This window comes from Ursus arctos, unplaced genomic scaffold (assembly GCF_023065955.2).
Source record: "Ursus arctos isolate Adak ecotype North America unplaced genomic scaffold, UrsArc2.0 scaffold_21, whole genome shotgun sequence".
Lineage (NCBI taxonomy): Eukaryota > Metazoa > Chordata > Mammalia > Carnivora > Ursidae > Ursus > Ursus arctos.
Genome location: NW_026622886.1, coordinates 49,833,071 through 49,853,436, shown reverse-complemented (window position 1 = coordinate 49,853,436; position 20,366 = coordinate 49,833,071). Strand labels below are relative to the sequence as shown.

At 39.8% G+C, this 20,366-nt stretch overlaps 1 protein-coding gene across 12 annotated transcripts in view; it reads left to right on the top strand.

Annotated features, from left to right (window-relative positions):
• Window positions 1–20,366, top strand: part of RBMS2 (RNA binding motif single stranded interacting protein 2) — an 87,691-nt gene that overhangs the window by 22,844 nt on the left and 44,481 nt on the right. For 3 of the 12 annotated variants that reach the window (XM_057316248.1, XM_048217881.2, XM_026500252.4), the window contains exon 1: window positions 2,946–3,901. The exons of 2 other annotated variants lie outside the window; for them this stretch is intronic. In XM_057316248.1, the coding sequence (XP_057172231.1) occupies window positions 3,836–3,901 (66 nt within the window). In that variant the 5' untranslated portion in view covers window positions 2,946–3,835. 7 more of the 12 variants (XM_048217880.2, XM_044384696.3, XM_057316246.1 and 4 more) reach the window with 6 other exon arrangements.

Below are 20,366 nucleotides of genomic sequence, written 5' to 3'. Positions count from 1 at the left end.
ACCTTTTCTTTTCTTTTCTTTTTTCTTTTCACAGGAAAAATAAAAGTTTTAATTTTAAGGCTGATAACTGCAAAGTTTTAAGACTGAAAATTCTATTTTTAAAAATTTACTTTTCATTTCTTAATTTAAAATTTTTTTAAGGACTGTATTTTTTAAAATTTAATCTCTACACCCGACTTGGGGCTCGAACTCATAACACCAATATCGAGTCACACATGCTCCACCAACTGAGCCAGCCAGGTGTCCCTGAAAACTTTTTTTTTTTTTAATTTTATTTATTTTTTTGTCAGAAAAAGAGAGCACAAGCAAGGGGAGCAGTAGGCAGAAAGAGAAGCAGACTGCCCATTGAGCAAGGAGTCCCGTGTTGGGCTCAATCCCCTGCTGGGGGTTAATGCCCCAAGCGGAAGGCAGACACTTAACTGACAGAGCCTTCCAGGCGTCCCCTGAAAACTTTATTTTAATTAAATCAATATTCTTAAATTTATTGTAATACCTAATATTTTCCCAGATCATATGAACATGAAATTCATTTTGGATTTAGTTTCTATTTTATTTCTGAGAATTTTTATGAATACTAAATATATGTGAGTGCATTTTTTTTTTTTTTTTGTCTTCTTTGATGTGGCCTCTTCCCTACCTTTAGTTGTGGAGCTTATTCTGCCAGTCTTCAGGTCAATTTGTGGCCTACTTTGGATGATTTGATAATTATCTAGTTGTATTTGTGGGATAAGTGAGTCTAGGGTCCTCCTACTCTGCCTCCATCTTCCAATCTCCTTCTGATACTGTCTACTTTAAGAGGAAGAAATGGTATTAAATGTTAGGATGCATGAAGATCCTTCTTTTTTCTTTTCTTTTCTTGATCAATTTCTATTTCTTAGAGTAGTAGGACTGTAGAGAAATGGGAGCTGGGTGTCATATCTATTGAGCTTTGATTCTGTATTATTTTGTTTCCTTTTTTTCTAGGGATAAGAGATGTTCCACCAGGGGCGCCTGGGTGGCTCAGTTGTTAAGCGTCTGCCTTCAGCTCAGGTCATGATCCCTGCATCCTGGGATCAAGCCCCACATCAGGCTCCTCGCTCAGCGGGAAGCCTGCTTCTCCCTCCCCACTCCCCCTGCTTGCGTTCCCTCTCTCACTGTGTCTCTCTCTGTCAAATAAATAAAATCTTAAAAAAAGAGAGAGATGTTCCACCAATTTCTGATCAAAGTTAAGAATTTCTGAATGATCAGATTGTTTACTTACAGAATGTAGAGAAAGAAAAGAAATTGGATGGATGATTCCTGAAACTTCTTATCCAGTAGTTCCAGTTATAAAGTTTAGCCTGCCTTGTCCTAATATCATCTTTTGAATGTAACTAAGATACTAGTTTTTGGAAATACTCACTTCACATCGTCCAATCTGGATTATACAGTACCCATAGGGATACACACTGGGAGATAGTAGAGTAATTAATCATAATAGAGCTAATATCTGTTGAGTGTTCACCAAGTGCCAAAGACTTTCCTAAGGGCTTTATGTGTATTGTCTTATTTCACTACAATTTTAGGAAATAGATACTCTTTCTTTATCCTGTTTTACAGATGAGAAAAGATTCAGACATATGAGGGAATTTTCTGTGTCACTCAGTTTGTGACAGAACTGGACTACAACTTAGATTTGATTCCAAAGGCTAATGAAATAGGTATTATCTCTATTTGCAAATGAGTGGTTTAGAGATGTTAAGTACCTTAATGTAAAGTCACTTAAGTAATAATGATGGTGTCAGCATTTGAACTCATGGTCTGTCTTTCTCTAAAACTCATGGTTTTAACTATTGAAATTCTTTTTTTTTTTTAGATTTATTTATTTTATTTGAGAGATAGCACCAGTGGCAGAGGGAGAGGGAGAGAGAATCTCAAGCAGACTCTACACTGAGCTCAGAGCCCAAGGAGGGGCCCATGACCCTGAGATCACGACCTGAGCCAACACCAAGAGTCGGGCGATTTACTGACTGCGCTACCCAGGCGCCCCTATTTTAAATTCTAAAATATCATTGGGCATTCAGGAATAAAGTAGGAGAACAAAACACGTTGAGAATGTTAGAGATTTTAAAAAGTTAAAATAGGTTGACTGGCATTATAAATCCCATTATAAATCAGGTCTTAGAGATTAAGGTTTTTGTATGACGTTGTTAGGCTAAGGGAGAAGAAATCAAGTAAGGGCCTGAATGGCAAGGATGACTGGGCATATCATGAATGAGAATCTCTGAGGGCCGAAGAGGGACGTTAAAACAATACGGCGGCCTGAGAGATGCCGTCAGTAAGTCCTGTACTGCGTCCGGCCGCTGTTTTCCCAGGCTCCGTTGCAGTCCCCACATCGAGGCTGTTCCCACCCTTCCTGTGTCCCTTGAGCTGAGCAGGCACTTCCTGTCCTATTGGAAATGAAAGTTAGAGACTGGGGGTGGTGTGTGGTATGTGTGTATTTACTCTGCACATTGTTAGTACTGTCTGTCCCATTATCATAGCAAAAAGGTGACTGGAAAACTGGAATAGAGACTGGGACTTCATTTAAGGCAGGGTTTGGGCTTAAGGTTTGCTGTGGCAAAGCAGACAGGGTTAATTTGTGTTATCTGTGATGGCACACGGTGACCTGAAGAAGGGATTTGAAGGCTTTGATTTTACATCCCTATTCCATTTGGATTGGTAGGAGTTACTGGGTATCATTCTCGAATTTTTTTTCCTACAAGTTTTTTATTAAGGCTACTTCCACAGGCCATACTTTGAAACTGTTAGAGGTGAGTGTGGTCTCAACTGTGTTAGGTTCTTCTTCCCTAAGAACTTTGTATTTTCTTCTCTGTGAAGCATATGCTTTTTAAAAGTAATTTTTTCCTACAGCTCAGAGACAACTTGAAGCAAACATTCCAACTCTGTGAACTTCAGTTTGGGCATAAATTCCAGGTTTGGTGAGTAACTCTTAATTGTTTGAGCTTCATGGATCTTGAAGACAGAAAATGGGGGGATAAAGAGTCAAACAAGATAGCTTACAGTTGAAGAAACTGCTAGGTAGGCAGGGTTGCCTCAGTAAAGCTAGGGGGAAAGAACATAAACCACTAGACACCAAATCTGTGACCTAGTCCAGTTTGATAATTCCTTCTTAAGTATGAAAAATGCCTGGGGGAATCTGAAAAGGAGTGAGAGGCATTAGCCCATCAGCGTGACCCAAGAGGAATAGAACAATCCAAGGATCTGAAGCTAGTTACTTCCCCTACTCTGTCTCTGCTCTTTGGCGAGCTCTTCTGTTTGTTCCTTCTTCACGCATGATCACTGTAAGTGTAACGTGTGGGAAAAGCCCTGAGCTCATCTCACATATTCGTTCTCAGTATGGCTGTCCTCACATGTTCTCTGAGGCAGTGTGTCCCAGTGGCCCCTTTAAAATCAAGCTTGAAAGCTGCTTCTAAGTCTTATAGCTCTAAGGCAAAAAAAAAAAAAAAAAAAAAAAATCCTTGGTGTCTTTTCAGGGGAATCAGTTTGTTCTTATTGGAAAAGGAATGGAGTTGAAAGAGGTAGACCTAAGACTTTTCTTTTTGCTTTAACTACCAAGACTGTGAAAAATAACATCTGGGGCATTAGGACCCAGTGGAAGTGTCTCATTCAGACTCTTGGTTAACTTCTCTCAGTGACGTAAACAAGCAGCCCTAGCTCATTCTCTACCCACCCCCCCATCCCTCTCCCTCTTGCTCCTTTTCTCCCCCTTTCTCCTCCCCCTCCCTTTTCCCTCTCATTTTCTCTTTCCCCCTCTCTTCCCCCTCCCTTTCCCTCTCCCTCTTCTCTCTCTCAGCTCCCTTACATTAAAGAGAAAATGCTGCTATCAGTGACTTCCAGGCCTGGGATTTCGACTTTTGGTTATAACAAGAACAACAAGAAGGTAGGGAAAAGTGCTTTTTTGGAATCCAGCGACTTCCTTTCCTGGGGATCCGGGAGTGCCCTTGGCTTTAACATTCTTCGTAAGAGGAGATCGAAATTCCTCTCTCCACTCAGCGCCTCTCCCTTTTCCAGCACTTCTTTCGGCATCTTTTCTCACCTGGTTTTGAAGTTCCAGCAGCTTATAGTCCTTGTGTGTGAGGCCTGAGAAGGCGGGGGATTAAAAACAAATCAGGCTTGTAAGTTTGTATCTTTGTGGAATGAAGTTAGTTTGACTTGCTGCTGATATACCCAGTCTCCACTGGGATAATATGTCATCTCGAACCCTGGTCCCCTGCCCACTCCCTCCAAGGTTATTTTGATCTTTTTGATGAACTGTTTCTATGTGCACCCCCCCCTTTCTTTCTACCCACTCCACCAGCATTATCAGGTAGCTGAAATATATAGTCCGTGAAATCACAACAGCTTCGTCAAGAACTGGGTATACTCTTCCAGACTAGGTAGAGACCCTACCCCACCCCTCCTATAGGGAGGGAGTCCTAAGAGAGAACATACAGCAGAAAGCTCTATGATTCTTTGGGTTCTGCTGCTGAGCTGGTGCTTGGACCTTTGCTGATAGCCAGGCTCAGCAGGGATCCTTAGAGTCTTAGTGATTAACCCACGGTTGCCAGAGAATTGTGGTGTGCTTGGGAGCATGGGCAGTCTCATGAGAGGTGGACCATCATACTGACATTCACCAGAGAATATCCTTGGTAGTTTCTTGGCATTTCAGGGCACATAGTCCTGATTAGGAGGAACCTCATGATGTAGGAGAAAGACCCTTGACCCTCTCTCTTGGCATGTAGTTCTTTGAAGAAAAAAGATGTCATGGGTTGCCCATCTGATGGAGTGTTGGAGGGTTCTGGAAGGATTCCTGCTGCTTTCTCATATATCTAAAGATACTGTTATAGGTAATTTAAACAAAGTGAAAGGAGTGGGTAATGTTTAGAACTAGAACACTTAGTGTCAGTTTATAATGGTATTCATTCTGTTTATATCCTTAAGAAATATGGGTCCATATATGTTTGTTGGTTATCAATAATACACATACACATATGAATATATAATTTTGATAGAAGAATTTTTTAAAAAGATTTAGAGAGCTCACGAGTGGTGGGGGAGGGGCAGAGGGAGAGGGAGAAGCACCACCTACGTGGTGCTCAATGCAGGGCTCCATCCCAGGACCCTGAGATCATGACCCAAGCCAAAGGCAGGTGCTTAACCAACTGAGCCACCTGCTCACCCCCAGAAGGATATTTCATCTGTTTTTATTCCTTTCAAATTTTATATAGTACTATATGAAACTTTCCTTAATTTTTTTTCTTCACGTCTCTCAGGTTACCCAGACCCATTAAGATAAAGTAAAAAGAATTCCAAAAGTTAGTTTTTTTCCTCTTAGGGGTTTCACGTATTCAGTGCTATCTAAAATCTTCTCTTAGCTGTCTTCACTCCCTTTCTATCTTGTAGTGTAGGAAACATTTAACCACCTTCTATTTTTTTCTTTTTAAAGATTTTATTTATTTATTTGACATAGACAGCTAGCGAGAGAGGGAACACAAGCAGGGGGAGTGGGAGAGGAAGAAGCAGGCTCCCAGCGGAGGAGCCTGATGTGGGACTCGATCCCAGAACACTGGGATCACGCCCTGAGCCGAAGGCAGACGCTTAACGACTGTGTCACCCAGGCGCCCCCATTTAACCACCTTCTAAATCTAGGATACCGTAGGGGATAAAGAGGTATAATAGTGGTCTAGGATTCACATCTCATATCTCTTCTGATAACTTGTAAGGTTTGAGAAGCAATCAAGAGTTGTGTGGGTTCTTACAGGTCAGTGTTATGATGACATCACTTTGTGGCTGTATATATGACTCCTCGTATGTGTACATAGATTGGTAAATATTGAGTATATTTAAAGCATTATTGCATTGCTCTTTGTGTTGACATGCAGTGCTTAATGTGTTTCTCTTTTAGGAAGAGTGTTTAGATGGATTTGTTCATGTAATTTGTAAATTTTTACACCCAAAGTTACGTTTTTCACACTTTTTAAAAAGATTTTATTTATTAGAGAGAGAGAGTGAAGAGGGGAGGGGCAGAGCGAGAGGGAGAAAGAGCCTCAAGCAGACTCTGTGCTGAGCCTGGAGCCATTGCAGGGCTTGGTCCCAGGACCCTGAGATCAAGACCTGAGCCAAAACCATGAGTCAGCCGCTTAACCAACTGTGCTACCAGGCACCGGCAAGGTTACATTTTTAAAATAATTTTTAGTTTTTAGTAATAAATTTAAGACATGCCCACTAAAAAAAAAAAAAGTAAGCATAAAGAGGTATGTAAAATAAAATGTTTAAGTCTTCCTTTCCTGTCCTAAAGTTTCTTACCCAAATCCCACCCCTCAAGGAAAATAAGTGGTAGCAATTTAGAGTATGTATCCTACTAGACTTTTCTATGACAAAGTTAAGTTTCAATTTTGACATTGGCTTATTTGCCATTTCTATTAATAATTCAGTTTCTCAAGTAAATCAAGTCTATGTGAAAAAGTTCTTAGACCTGTCCAAAATGTTTGAAAAACTGAAGAAGAACAACCAAAATTTAAACTTTTGAAAAATACAAATTCTAAATATCTGCTTTTATTGTCTGTCATTATGTAATACAAAAATCTAGGTATAATCGATTGTAGAGATCTGCTTTCTTGAAGGAGAATTTTTACGTCAGAATTTACGATAGTCATTACTTCTAGTTTGTGGAGTAGCAGTAATCACCAGTAAGCTCAGAAGAGCTATTTATATACCAGTGTTGTGACTTTTTTGAAAGTGTATTAATTTTATTTACTTGACTTTAAAAAGTAGGATTGTTTTATTTTGAAGCATATTTGTATACTCCACTTGTCGGGGAAGTTGTTACCTGAGGAGTCCACGACACAGTTTTCTTACTGTTTATGACTGTGGTAAATACAGGAATACAACCAGCGAGTGTATAATTCCTAATAAAGGCAGATTCTTTCTCAAGATGTAGTGTTGAATATCCATTCTTTTCTTGGAATTCAAATAGTCACAGAAAGGGGATTGTGGATTTCAGAGTCTGATTCTGCAACATAATGTAGTGCCTGTTTTAAAAATGTCTGTTTTAATGGCCTTCAATTACTCTTTGGTTCATTTAAAAGAAATGAAAAGTAAAAAGATCAGAGTTCTAGGGTCTCAACACTTTCTTCAACGTTTGAAAGAGTTGCCTTGGTAGAGAGATTTGAGTATAGGTGAGACTGAAAGAGGAAATGTTTGGAACTAAAGGAATCTCAGACTTGTAAAGGGCCTAACCACGCCTTCCCTGACATCATCTTCCTGGCATGTGTTATTATAATTTAACTCCTCAGAGCATCAACAACTATTTCCTGTGGAAAAAAAAGAAAAGAGATTGTGTTTAACTTGGGATAATTTGCCTTGCCTAACCTATTTTGCATAAATTTCTATTTCTTCTTGATCTTAACATATTGAAGACCAGTGTGGTGGGGGGGGGGGGTTGGAAGCAATGATGGGAGTAGAACTGACTGGTGGCCATTGTTAGGTCTTCACTCTTTGAGAAGCAGGAGTTACCTGAAGGTTTTTAAGTATTTACTCAAGAGAGAAGAAAGTGGGAAGCAATGCTATAATCGTTTATACTTATAACAGGGAAGGATGATTTTTGTGTGTTTACTACATTTTCAGCTAGTTTTCATCAAATCAGACTTATTAAAACTGAGGACTAAGAACTTTTAGGTCTAGCATCTCTTGACTGGGGGCAGCTATTCTGTTGTCCGTAATAAAGTTGATTCAGTTAGTTTAAGTTGAGTGGTAATGCCTTTCCTTTGATCCCTCCCTTACCTTTTGAGCCCTACTAAACTAATTTATGCACTCATTACTGATTATCTTTACAACTATAATAGGTATCCCACGTGATAGCCTTGCCTCCTAGTTCTCCCCGCCTTGCTTGCCCCCAAATAACTTTAAAGGATTTTTTTTTTTAGATTTTATTTATTTATTTGACAGAGATAGAGACAGCCAGCGAGAGAGGGAACACAAGCAGGGGGAGTGGGAGAGGAAGAAGCAGGCTCATAGCGGAGGAGCCTGATGTGGGGCTCGATCCCATAACGCTGGGATCACGCCCTGAGCTGAAGGCAGACGCTTAACCGCTGTGCCACCCAGGCGCCCCTAAAGGATTTTTTTTTTAAGATTTTTTGTTTATTTATGAGAGAGAGAGAGAACACGAGAGCAAACATGAGAGCAGGGGAGCAGAGGGAGAGGGACAAGCCAACTCTGGTCTTAGCACAGAGCCCGCCCTGGGGCTCGATTTCAGTACCCTGAGATCATGACCCGAGCGAAAAACAAGAGTCAGTCACTTAACTGACTGAGCCACTGAGGCACACCCCCCCCAGCCAATGACTTTATATTTGCTGCCATGACAGTCTTCCAACATCCCAGCAGTCAGTCTAGTGCTGAGCATTTCTTGTATAAAACCCTTTAATGGCTGTATATTACCTGCTAAGCAAAGCCCACATCCTAGCCCAATACCCACTGTTTATCCAGCCTTTCCTTTTTTTTTTTTTTTTTATTTAAAAAAATTTTAGTGGGGTGCCTGGGTGGCTCAGTTGTTAAGCATCTGCCTTCGGCTCAGGTCATGATCCCAGAACCCTGGGATCAAGCCCCGCATCGGGCTCCCTGCTCAGCGGGAAGCCTGCTTCTCCCTCTCATACTCCCCCTGCTCGTGTTCCCTCTCTCGCTGTGTCTCTCTCTGTCAAATAAATAAAATCTTTTAAAAAATAAAAAATAAAATAATTTTGTTTTTTAAAAGATTTTATTTATTTATTTGATAGAGGGATAGCAAGAGAGAGCACAACCAGGGTGAGGGGCAGGCAGAGGAAGAGGGAGAAGCAGGCTCCCCACTGAATTAGGAACTGGATGTGATTGGGGCTGGATCCCAGGATCCCAGGACCATGATTTTAGCTAAAGGCAGATGCTTAACCAGCTGAGCCACCCAGGCACCCCTTAATTTTTATTTTGAATTTTTTTTTAAGTAGGCTCCATGCCCAGTGTAGAGCCCATTGCGGGGCTTGAACTCACAACCCTGAGATCAAGACATGAGCTGAGGTAGAGAGTCAGACTTGACCGACCTAGCCACCCAGGTGCCCTTATCCAGCCTTTCCTTATCTCCCCCACCTATGCCCCCCTTGATTCCATTATCTTCACTCTGCTTTACCCAGTTGTTTTACCTGCAGTTCTCTGGATATACCCTTGGATTACTGGTTTACCTTCTAGTTCCATAAGAAAATATGCTGTTAAGACAGAAAAATACAAGAAACAGGATGACATAAAATATAGATTAAGAGGTCAGATGGAATTATAATGGAGATGTGCAAACTATAGAGTTTTATCCTGGAAGATGAGGACTGAAGAGTACCCATTGTTTTTTGTTTTTTTTTTAAATTTTATTAATTTTATTTTTTTAAAGATTTATTTATTTGAGGGGGGAGGGGAAGAGAGAGAAGAGAGAGGGAATCTCAAACAGACTCCCCGCTGAACGTGAGGCCCAATGTGGGGCTCGATCCCATGACCCTGAGATCATGACCTGAGCCGAAGTCAAGAGTCACTCAACTGATTGAGCCACCCAGGTGCCCCAGTACCCATTGATTTTTGTCACTGTAGAGGTGGTTGGCAATTTTGACAAGCTATTTCAGAGTGGGGAGCAGAAGTGAGGTTGTAGTGGGTTGATGATTATAAGAAGGTAATGAAGTATAGATGGTGTGTATGGACTAATTTAAGACCTTTAAGATGGAGAGCAGAACCCAATTAAAAAAATGGGCAAAATATACGAATAAGTATTTCTTCAGAGAAGATCTACAAATAGCCCTGAAAAAGGTGCTCAGCATTATTAGCCATCAAGGAAATGCAAGTCAAAACCACAATGAGATACCACTTCACACCCACTAGGATGCCTATAATCAAAAAGACAGGTAATAACATGGGGTAATTGGACTCTTCATACACTGTTTGCGGGAACATAAAAGTGGTGCAACTGCTTTGGAAAACAGTTTGGCAGTTCTTTAAAAGGTTAAACCAGTCAGGGTGCCTGGGTGGCTCAGTCGGTTGGGCTTCTGACTTTGGCTCAGGTCGTGGTCTCTGCTCAGGTCATGGCCTCAGGGTCCTGGGGTCCAGCGCTGCGTCGGGTCGGGCTCCTGGCTCAGTGGGGAGTCTGCTTGTCCCTCTGCTCCTCCTCCCGTACCTCTGCGTGCGCTCGTGCTTTCTCTTTCTCTCTCTCTCCCACCCCTCGTTCTCTCATAAATAAACAAACAAATAAAAAAGGTTAAACGCAGTCTTAGGTATATACCCAAGAGGAATTAAAACATGTCCACACAAAAACCTGTGCACAGTGTTTATAGCAACTGTATTCATAATAGCCAAAAAGTGGAAACAATCCAGATATCCACCAGCTGATGAATGGATAAATAAAATACGGTATGTACGTACCCATACAATAGAAGTTTTGGAATTTTATTCATCAATTAGAAGGAATAGAGTGCTGATCCATTCTACAAAATGGATGAACCTCGAAAAACATTATGTTAGGTCAAAGATGCCACTCACGAAGCCCACCTATTTTATGCTTCCATTTATATGAAATGTCCAGAATAGGCCAGTCTATGGAGATAGCAGATTAGTGGTTGCCTAGGTCTGGGGGAGAAGGGGATGGTTGGGGGAAAATAGGGAGTGACTAGTGATGGGTATTGGAATTTTGGGGGGGTCATAAAAATGTTCTAAAATTAATTGTGGTATTGGCTGTGAACCTGTGATCTAAATGCCATTGAATTTATACTTCGAGTGGGTTAATTACGTGGTACGTAAATTATATATATATATATATATATATAGTTGTTATTTTAAAAAGATGGGGAACAGAGAAAGGAGAGAAAGGCAGAAAGAGGATAGGGGTGATATCGAGAGAATTTTCTTAAAGATGGGAGACATGGGAGCCAAAATGTAAAAAGAATAATGGTGAGTTACTTGATACTTATTTTCCAAATACATATGTTCCTGTTCTTGTTCCCTTCTTTTGTCTGATACTTTTGTTTTTGTTGTGCCTCCACTATTCAGCCTCTCTGATCCTTTGTTGTTGTTGCCCTCCCTTCCTTTTGGAATGGCCTTTCTGTTTGTTCCCTCCACCCACATTCATTAAACAGCTCCAGCAAGCTAGGCCCTGGGGCTAAGGCATGATCGTGGCTGTTCAACAGCTCACAGTTAAAACCATCTTGCAAAACCCTATCTATCTCTCAAGTTCAGCTGAAATGTTACCTCTTCTAGAAAGCTTCTCCTAGTTCCTCTACCTCCCAGCCCTCAATACGACTTTTCTTTCCTGAGCCTCTATAATATTTTGTATTTCATATATGGTAATTTATATAATTTTGCATTGTTTTGGAATCAGGTCATTGTCTTATCTTTATTGTAATATAAACTGTAAAGGTAGAGACAGGGTCATTCAGTTTATTATCCTCCAAAACACCTGATAACAGCCTCTTAAGCGTACCTAGTAGATACTGAAAAATACGTATTCTAATAAATGTAATTAAGCTGATGTTAGGCATTAAATTAAGGTTAAATGAAAGAAAGCAGCATGTATATTCTATCATGAAATATGGAGTTAGATCTGAATTTAATTGCGGCTTTTGTCATTATTAGCTGTATGACTAGTTGCAAGTTTCTTAGGCTCTCTGACCTTGAGTTCTTCATCTTAAAGTGCAGATATACTTTATTGGTTATTTTGAGAATCGGTAATATTTGATAATATTTATAATCCTGCATCAGCGTGTATAAATAGACTTATTATTTCTCTTCTCTTCCCTTCCCTCCCTCCCTCCCTTCTCCTTCTCCTTCTCCTTCTCCTTCTCCTTCTCTTCTCTTCTCTTCTCTTCTCTTCTCTTCTCTTCTCTTCTCTTCTCTTTTTTCTTTTCTTTTCTTTTCTTTTCTTTTCTTTTCTTTTCTTTTCTTTTCTTTTCTTTCTTTAATAAGCTCTACGCCCAACGTGGGGCTTGAACTCATGACTCCAAGATTAAGAGTCGCATGTTCTACTGACTTGAGCCAGCTAGGCTCCCCAACTGTTATTTCTTTTATCAAAAAAAGCCTTTTTTCTTGATGCCACTTCTTCCTCCAGCTGCTGCCCCATTTCTCTTCTCTTTACAGTAGAATATCTTGAAAGAGTTGTTTATTCAAGAGTTGTATATACTTGCTCTCATTAATTTCCTTGCATTATTTTTCTTTTATCATTTATTTATTTGAAATATTTAGTTAATTTATTATTTAATAGAGCACAAACACAGGGGAAGTGGCAGGCAGAGGAAGAGGGAAAAGCAGGCTCCCCATTGAGCGAGGAGCCAGATGCTGTGCTGTGTGGGGCAGGGGCAGGACCTGGACCCCAGAACCTGAGCCAAAGGCAGATGCTTAACAGACTGTGCCACCCAGGCGCCCCTCTTTTATTATCTTTAATATATTACTTGATAATACAAAAGATTACATGCAATTATAAAGCATAATAAAAAGATGAATACCTGTAAGCCCACCTTCCAATTTAAGAACTAGAATCATTTTCTATAAATCTCATATACTTAATGAGTATCTCCCTGTCCCTTCGCCTACCTCCCCTCTAGAGGTAGCCATTCTCCTAAATTTTATATTTATCATTCTGTTGCTTTTTAAAAACATAGTTAAAAATCATGTTTAATCTGCTTGTTTACATTATTCTAAATACTTTATGTGTATAGTTGTATAATTGTTTATATTATCTCACTTAATCCGTATAACTGTTTCATCATTATTATCCCTATTTTACAGATGAGAAAAAAAATCAGGTACAGAGAGTTTAATAATCACATTACTAGTGAACAGCCCAGTTAGGATTTGAACTCAGATAGTCTGGCTCCTAGTCTATGATGTCAACCACTACCATACTGCCTTATTGCAATACATAGTCCTCTGGCCTTCCCCCCCCCTTCTGTATTACGCTTTCATGATTCATGTTCTGTACAGCTACGATTTATTCATTCTTCAATGCTGTATGATATTTCATTTTGTGAATATACCATAATTTATCCATTCTCCTGCCAATGAGTTTTTGGATTGTTTCCAGGTTTGTTATTACTAACATTGCTGCACTGAACATTCTCATATTTGTAGTACATTGGTGTAAGAATTTCTCTTGTGTTTGTACCCAGGAGTTGGATTGCTGAGTCATAAGGTATGTGAATATTCACCTTAAAAAGGTAATGCTAAATTGCTTTCCAAGTGTATCTGATTTGTTCCTCTCCACATTCTGTAAAATTTATTGTAGATTCCCATCCTCTCTACTTGTTCATTCTCTATTAAACCTAATCTAATTAGGCTTTTACTCCCGCCATTCTACCAGAACTGCTCTTAAGAAGGTCTGCTGTGAGGGGTGCCTGGGTGGCTCAGTCGGTTAAGCGTCTGCTTTGGCTCAGGTCATTGTCCCAGGGTCCTGGGATCAAGTCCCGCACTGGGCTCCCTGCTTGGCGGGGAGTCTGCTCCTGCCTCTCCCTCTGCCTTCCCCCTCATGCTCTCTCTCTCAAATAAATAAAATCTTAAAAAAAAAAGAAAAAGAGGGGAAAAAAAAGGTCTGGAGTGACTTTCATGTTCTTGAATGGTCAGTTCGTGTCCTCATCTTATTTAATCTGTTGTCAAAATGGACACAGTTGATCACCCTATTCCTTGAAACACTTTCTTCATTTGTTTTACAGAACACCAATTTCTCCTGTTCCTCTAGTACCTGTGGCCTCTCCTCTTAAAGCTCCTTTGCTTGTTCCACTTTATTCTCATCTTTAAACCCTGCAGTTCCCCAGGATTCAGTCCTTGAGTTTCTTTTTTCTTCTTTTTAAAATTTAATTTAATTTTTTTTTTTTTTTAAGAGAAAGAGAGCATGCGTGCAGGTGCGTGTGTGCCCACAGGAGGAGTGGTGGGGAGGAGCAGAGGGAGAAAATCTTAAGCAGACACCACGGTCCTGACGTAGGGCTTGATCTTAATGATGCTGAGATCATGACCTGAGCCGAAATCAAGAGTCGGATGCTTAATCTGCTGAGCCACCTAGGCACCCCTTGAGTTTCTTTTCTGTCTTTACTTCTCCCTTCATAACTTCATGCAGTCTCATAGCTTTAAATACCATTCATATCATGGGAACTGTCAAATTGTGTTTCCGACCTAGACTGCCTTCTTGCATTCCAGATTCATATATCTATTATCATCCTTGACATCTCCACTTAGATGTTTATTGGACATTTCAAACTTAACATGGCTAAAACAGAGCTCCTCCCTGCTTTCCATCTTCCTGCCAAACTGTCCTCAATATCTTCTCTATCTCCGTAAATGGTGACTTCATTTTCTCAGGTGCTCAGCCAAAAAGCTTGAGTTATACTTCTCTCTTTCTCATACAGCCCCATGTCTAATAGTGTAATACTAGTACCTATTTTATTGGACTGTTAGTAATTAATGCCTGGTACATAGTAAATTATCATTAAAGTTAGCAATTATAACAAACTATCCATGGAAAATATGGTCCCCTTCTCTCTATTCCTATCTGCATATGAAAAACTTTTTTTCCCCCTAAATTTTTATTTAGGAATAGAATTTAGTGATTCATCACTTACATATAACACCCAATGCTCAACACAAGTGCCTTCCTTAATACACATCACTCATTTAGCCTACCCCCCACCCATCTCCCCTCCGTCAACCCTCAGTTTGTTCAAAAACTTTTGTTTTTAAGATTTTATTTTTAAGTAATTTCTGCACCCAACATGGGACTCAAATTTACAACCCCAAGATTGAGAGTCACATGCTCCACTGACTGACCCAGCCATGTGCCCCTATTCCTATCTGCATATAAACAAGCTTATAATTTTTCCCATCTTAAACAAACAAAAGCAACCCCAAAGCAACCATACCCTGCTTTGATCCCATGTCTCCTGCCAGTACTGCCCATTTCTCTGATCTCTTTCATAATCAAACTTCCTGGAGTGCCTGGCTGGCTCGGTAGATAGAGCATGTGACCCTTGATCTCAGGGTCTTGAGTTCAAGCCCCATGTTGGGTGTGGAGATTACTTAAAAAAAAAAACAACTTATTGAAAGAGTAGTTCCTATGAAGTCTTCATTTCCTTACTTCTCACTCATTTTCTTATTTTTGTATTTTTTATTTTTAACTGTGGTATGGTAAAATATATATAACAAAATTTACCATCTTACCCATTTTTTAAGTATACAGTATGTAATAATAATTTATTACATCATTGTGCAACCAATCTGAGAATTCTTTTCATCTTGCAGAACTGAAAGTCTGTACCCATTAAACAATTTCCCATTCTCTCCTCCTTCCAGTCCCTGGCACACACTGTTCTACTTTGTGTCTCTATGAATTCTCTAAGTATCTCAAAGAAGTGGAATCACACAGTATTTATCTTTTTGTGATTGGCTTATTTCATTTAACATAGTGTCCTCAAGATTCATCTGTGTTGAAACGTATGTCAGAATTTCCTTGCTTTTGGGGTACCTGGGTGGCTCAGTCATTTAAGTGTCTGCCTTCAGCTCAGGTCATGATCTCAGGGTCTTGAAATCCTGCCCTGCATCAAGCTCTCTGCTCAGCAGGGAGTCTCCTTCTCCCTCTCACTTTCCCTCTGTGCTCTTTCTCTCTCTCTAATAGATGAGTAAAAATCTTTAGAAAAAAATGTAGAATTTCCTTGCTTTTTAAGGTTGAATAATATTTCATCATATATATACCACATGTTGTGGTTCATCCATTTATCCATTCAACCCAAGTGAGGGACACTTGGGTTCCTTCCATCTTTTGGCTATTATGGATAAGGTACGTGAACATGGGTGTACTAAGATCTCTTCAAGACTCTGCTTTCAGTTTTCTTGGGTATATTACCAGAAGTGGAATTGCTGGATCATATGGTAATTCTATTTTTAATTTTTTGTGGAATCAACATGTTGTTTTCCATAGCAGTTGTACCATTTTACATTCGCACCAACAGTACACAAGGGTTCTGATTTCTTTACATCTTTGCCAACACTTACTTTCTGTTTTTTTCATAGTAGCTACTAATGCGTGTAAGATGGTATCTCATTGTGTTGTTGTTGTTGTTGTTGTTGTTGTTGTTGTTGTTGTTGTTTGGTGAGCCCTATGCCCAGTGTGGGGCTTGAACTCACAACCTAGATATCAAGAACCTGGATATCAAAGGTTGCATGCTGTACTAAGTCAACCAGGCACCTCTTGTAATGGTTTTGATTTACATTTCTTTAATGATTAGTGATATTGAACATCTTTTCATGTGTTTGTTGGTTGGTTGCATATCTTCTTTGGAGAAATGCCTGAGTCTTTTGCCTATTTTTTAAATGGGATTATTTTTTTGTTGATGAGTTGTAGTTTGGATATTAACTCCTTATTAGATATATGATTTGCAAATATTTTCTCTTATTCTGTAGGCTGCCTTTTGACTCTGTTGATTGTGTCCTTTGAAGCACAGAAGTTTTTAATTTTGATATAGTCCAACTCATCTATTTTTTCTTTTGTTTTTTACTTCTGTTTGTTTTTTTGGTGTGTGTGTTTTTGGCAAGAAATTGCTAAATCCAATTTCATGAGGCTTTTCTCCTATGTTTCCTCCTCTTCCTCCTTCCCCCCATCCCTCCTCCTCCTCCTCTTTCTCCTTCTCCTTCTTTTAAGATTTTATTTATTTGAGGGAGAGAGAGAGAGAGCATGAGCAGGGGGAGGGGCAACGGGAGAAGCAGACTCTCCACTGAGCAGGGGGCTCAACAGGGGTCTGGAACCCAGGACCCTGAGATCATGACCTGAGTCGAAGGCAGATGCTTAATTAACCAACTGAGCCATCCAGGTGCTCCTCCTAGGTTTTTTTCTAAGAGTTTTATAATTTTAACTCTACGTTTAGGTGTTTGGTCTATTTTAAGTTAACTTTATATATGGTATTAAGTAATGGTCCACCTTCATTCTTTTGCAGGTGGATATTCAGTTTTCCCAATGTCATTTATTTAAGACTGTCCGTTCCCCATTGAATGGTCTTGGCACTCTTCTTGAAATCCTTTGACCATATGTCCAAGGGTTGGTTGGTTGGTTGGTTGGTTGGTTTCTTTCTTTGTTTCTTTTTTTAAGATTTTATTTATTTATTTGTCAGAGAGAGAGAGCTCACAAGCAAGGGGGGGGGGTGGCAGAGGGAGAAGCAGGCTCCCAGCTGAGCAAGGAGCCAATGTGGGACTCAATCCTACGACCCTGGGATCATGACCTGAGCCGAAGGCAGACGTTTAACCAACTGAGCCACCCAGTTGTCCAATTTTAGATGTATATTGCCTTCCTGCTGTAGAAGATAAGGATTTGATTGGTTTTGGTTTTGTTTTTGTTTTTGTTAGAAACCTACCTTTTCCTTTCCCTTGCAAGGGTTTTAGGATCTTTAGCCCAGTGTTTAAAAAATTTCATGATGATGAACCTTGTATGGGTTTTATTTATTTAGAGTTGTATACTAATTTCAACCTGGAAATACATATCCTTTGGTTTTAGGGTTTTTTGTTGTAATTTATTCCCTTCATTTTGCTCTGTGTGTTCTTTTTGAAGTCCTGTTTTTTGTTTTGTTCTGTTTTTATAACAAATAACATTAAAAAAATTTTTTTAAAGTAATCTCAACACATAACATGGGGCTCGCAGTCATGACCCCAAGATCAAGAGTCCCATGCTCCACCAACTGAGCCAGCCAGGTGCCCCTGAAGCCCTGTTTTTGTATAGGACTTCCCACATCAGTATTTTCCTTCTATTTTCTTTAATATTTTCCTTTTTTTTTTAAAGCTTTATTTTCTGGGATATTTCCTCTATCTTCTGTTTATCTTCTAGCCCTTCTATGGATTTTTTTGTTATCTTCTGTCATACTGTTAATTTCTAAGAACTTTTTTTGTATTTGTATGTTCCTTTTTCTGTCGAAATCTGTTTTCGCTTCATAGATAAAAAAGTTTTGTTTGAATCTCTTAAGACTTCATTAAATTTTCTTCTTTTGTCTCTTTTTCTTTTGAGTTTCTTTTTCGTTTTAGTCTTTGACTTCAGAGGTTTTCTTTAGATGTCTTATGATTTTTGGCTGTTTAAGTGAAAGGCATTAAAAGACCAGATGGAAATGCTGTTGGCATGGGAAAACCTTACCAAATTGTAGACTTCACTATAGGTGATAAAAGCTGTTGCATAGGGAGGGGCCTGAATATCATCATTTATAGAGCTTTTCTATTGTGGTGGTGTGTTTCCCCAGAGGGAAATACTCCAGTCTCCTAAGAAGGGTGGGGATGGAGAAATGGCTGACAATATTGCTTAATCCTCATGTTTTCATTTTACTATTTATTCCCACCCAGCTCTGTTTGGTGGCTATGAAACCAGAGTCCCTCTGGTTCAACCTCCCCAAAGAATAAACTGGTTGTCTTGTGGAGGAGAGATAGAAGTGGGGTAGTGGTAGCCTGATTGTGTGGCTAACACCTCTGTCTTTTTAGGTACTTGGTGCCTCTAGTTTTTGAGTGTTTGTGGAATTTTACAGAATTACCGTTCTCCTAGTTTGCTTCCTATAAGGTTTTAGCTTTCTTTGCTCCTCTAAGTTATATGTCACTTATCTATCTGGTGTCCAGGGTCTAAAATGTTGGGATTATCTGTTTTCTATGTCCTTTGAAATTTTTTATTAATTAATTTATTTAAAGTTTTAATTTATTTTTTTACTAATCTCTACACCCAACGTGGACCTTGAACTCACAACTCTGAAATCAAGAGTCACATGCTCTTTTTTTTTTTTTTTTTAAGATTTTATTTATTTATTTGACAGAGATAGAGACAGCCAGGGAGAGAGGGAACACAAGCAGAGGGAGTGGGAGAGGAAGAAGCAGGCTCCCAGCGGAGGAGCCCGATGCGGGGCTCGATCCCAGAACGCCAGGATCACGCCCTGAGCCGAAGGCAGACGCTTAAGGACTGAGCCACCCAGGCGCCCCAAGAGTCACATGCTCTTCTGACCGAGAGGCACCCCTGTGTCTTTTTTAAACCTTTACAATAATTTTAGTGGGATTTGGGAGGCTCTAGAGATGATTACATACATTCAATTCAGAATCTTCTATTCATGCTTCATCCCCCTTAGTCTAGCTTTTGCCGCTCTAAAGTAGGTCATCATAGTTGTCAGGTGCTTCCCCCCACCCCAGTTTTATTGAGATATAATTGACGTATAACATTCTGTAAGTTTAATGTATAAAACGTGATGATTTGATACACATTTGTTTTGCAAAGGTTTGCCACACTAAAGTTAGTTAATATATCCTTCACCTCACATAATTACCGTTTTGTTATTACCACGAGCACATGAAAGCACTACTGTCCTAGCAGCTTTGAAGTACACAGTACAGTAGTTTTAAACTACAGTCGTCATGCTGTACATTAGATCCCTGGAACTTGCTCGTCTCCTAACTGGAAGTTTGTACCCTTTGACCAGTAGCTCCCTATTTGCTCCTCCCCTCAACCCTTGGCAACCACCGTTCTCCTCTCTGCTCCTATGAGTTTGATGTTTTTTAGATTCCACATATAACTGAGATCATACAGTATTTGTCTTTCTCTCTCTGACTTATTTCACTTAGCATAATGCTGTACAAGTCTGTCCGTGTTTTCACAAATAGCAGAATTACCTTTTTATGGCTGAATAATATTCCTTTGTGTATATATACAACCTTTTGTTCATTCATCCATCAGTGGACACTTAGATTGGTCCCATGTGTTGGCTATTGTGAGTGATGTTTCAGTGAACATGGGACTCCAGATATCTCTTTGAGAAAGTGATTTTATCTCCTTTGGATATATATCCAGAAGTGGGATTGCTAGATCTAATGGATTTCTTTCTTTCTTTCTTTTAAGGATTTTATTTGTTTATTTCGGAGAGCGAGAGAGAGAGCGTGCTCGCATGTGAGCAGGGAGGGAGGAGGGTAAAGGGAGAAGGAGAGGGTAAGAATCTCAAGCAGACTCCACACTGACCGTGGAGACCAATGGGGGCTTGATCCCACAACCCTGAGTTCATGAACTAGCTGAAACCAAGAGTCAGATGCTCAATGGGCTGAGCCACCCAGGTGCTCCATGGATTTCTATTTTTAATTTTCTTTCTTTTAATTTTTATTATTTTAAAGATTTTATTTGTCAGAGAGAAAGAGAGAGAGAGCACATAAGCAGGGGGAGCAGCAGGCAGAGGGACAAGCAGGCTCTCTGCTGAGCAAGGAGCCGGATGCGGAACTCAATCCCAGGACTCTGAGACCATAACCTGAGCCGAAGGCAGATGCTTAACCGAATGAGCCACCCAGGCGCCCCTATTTTTAATTTTCTGAGAAACCTCCATACTGTTTTCCATATGTAC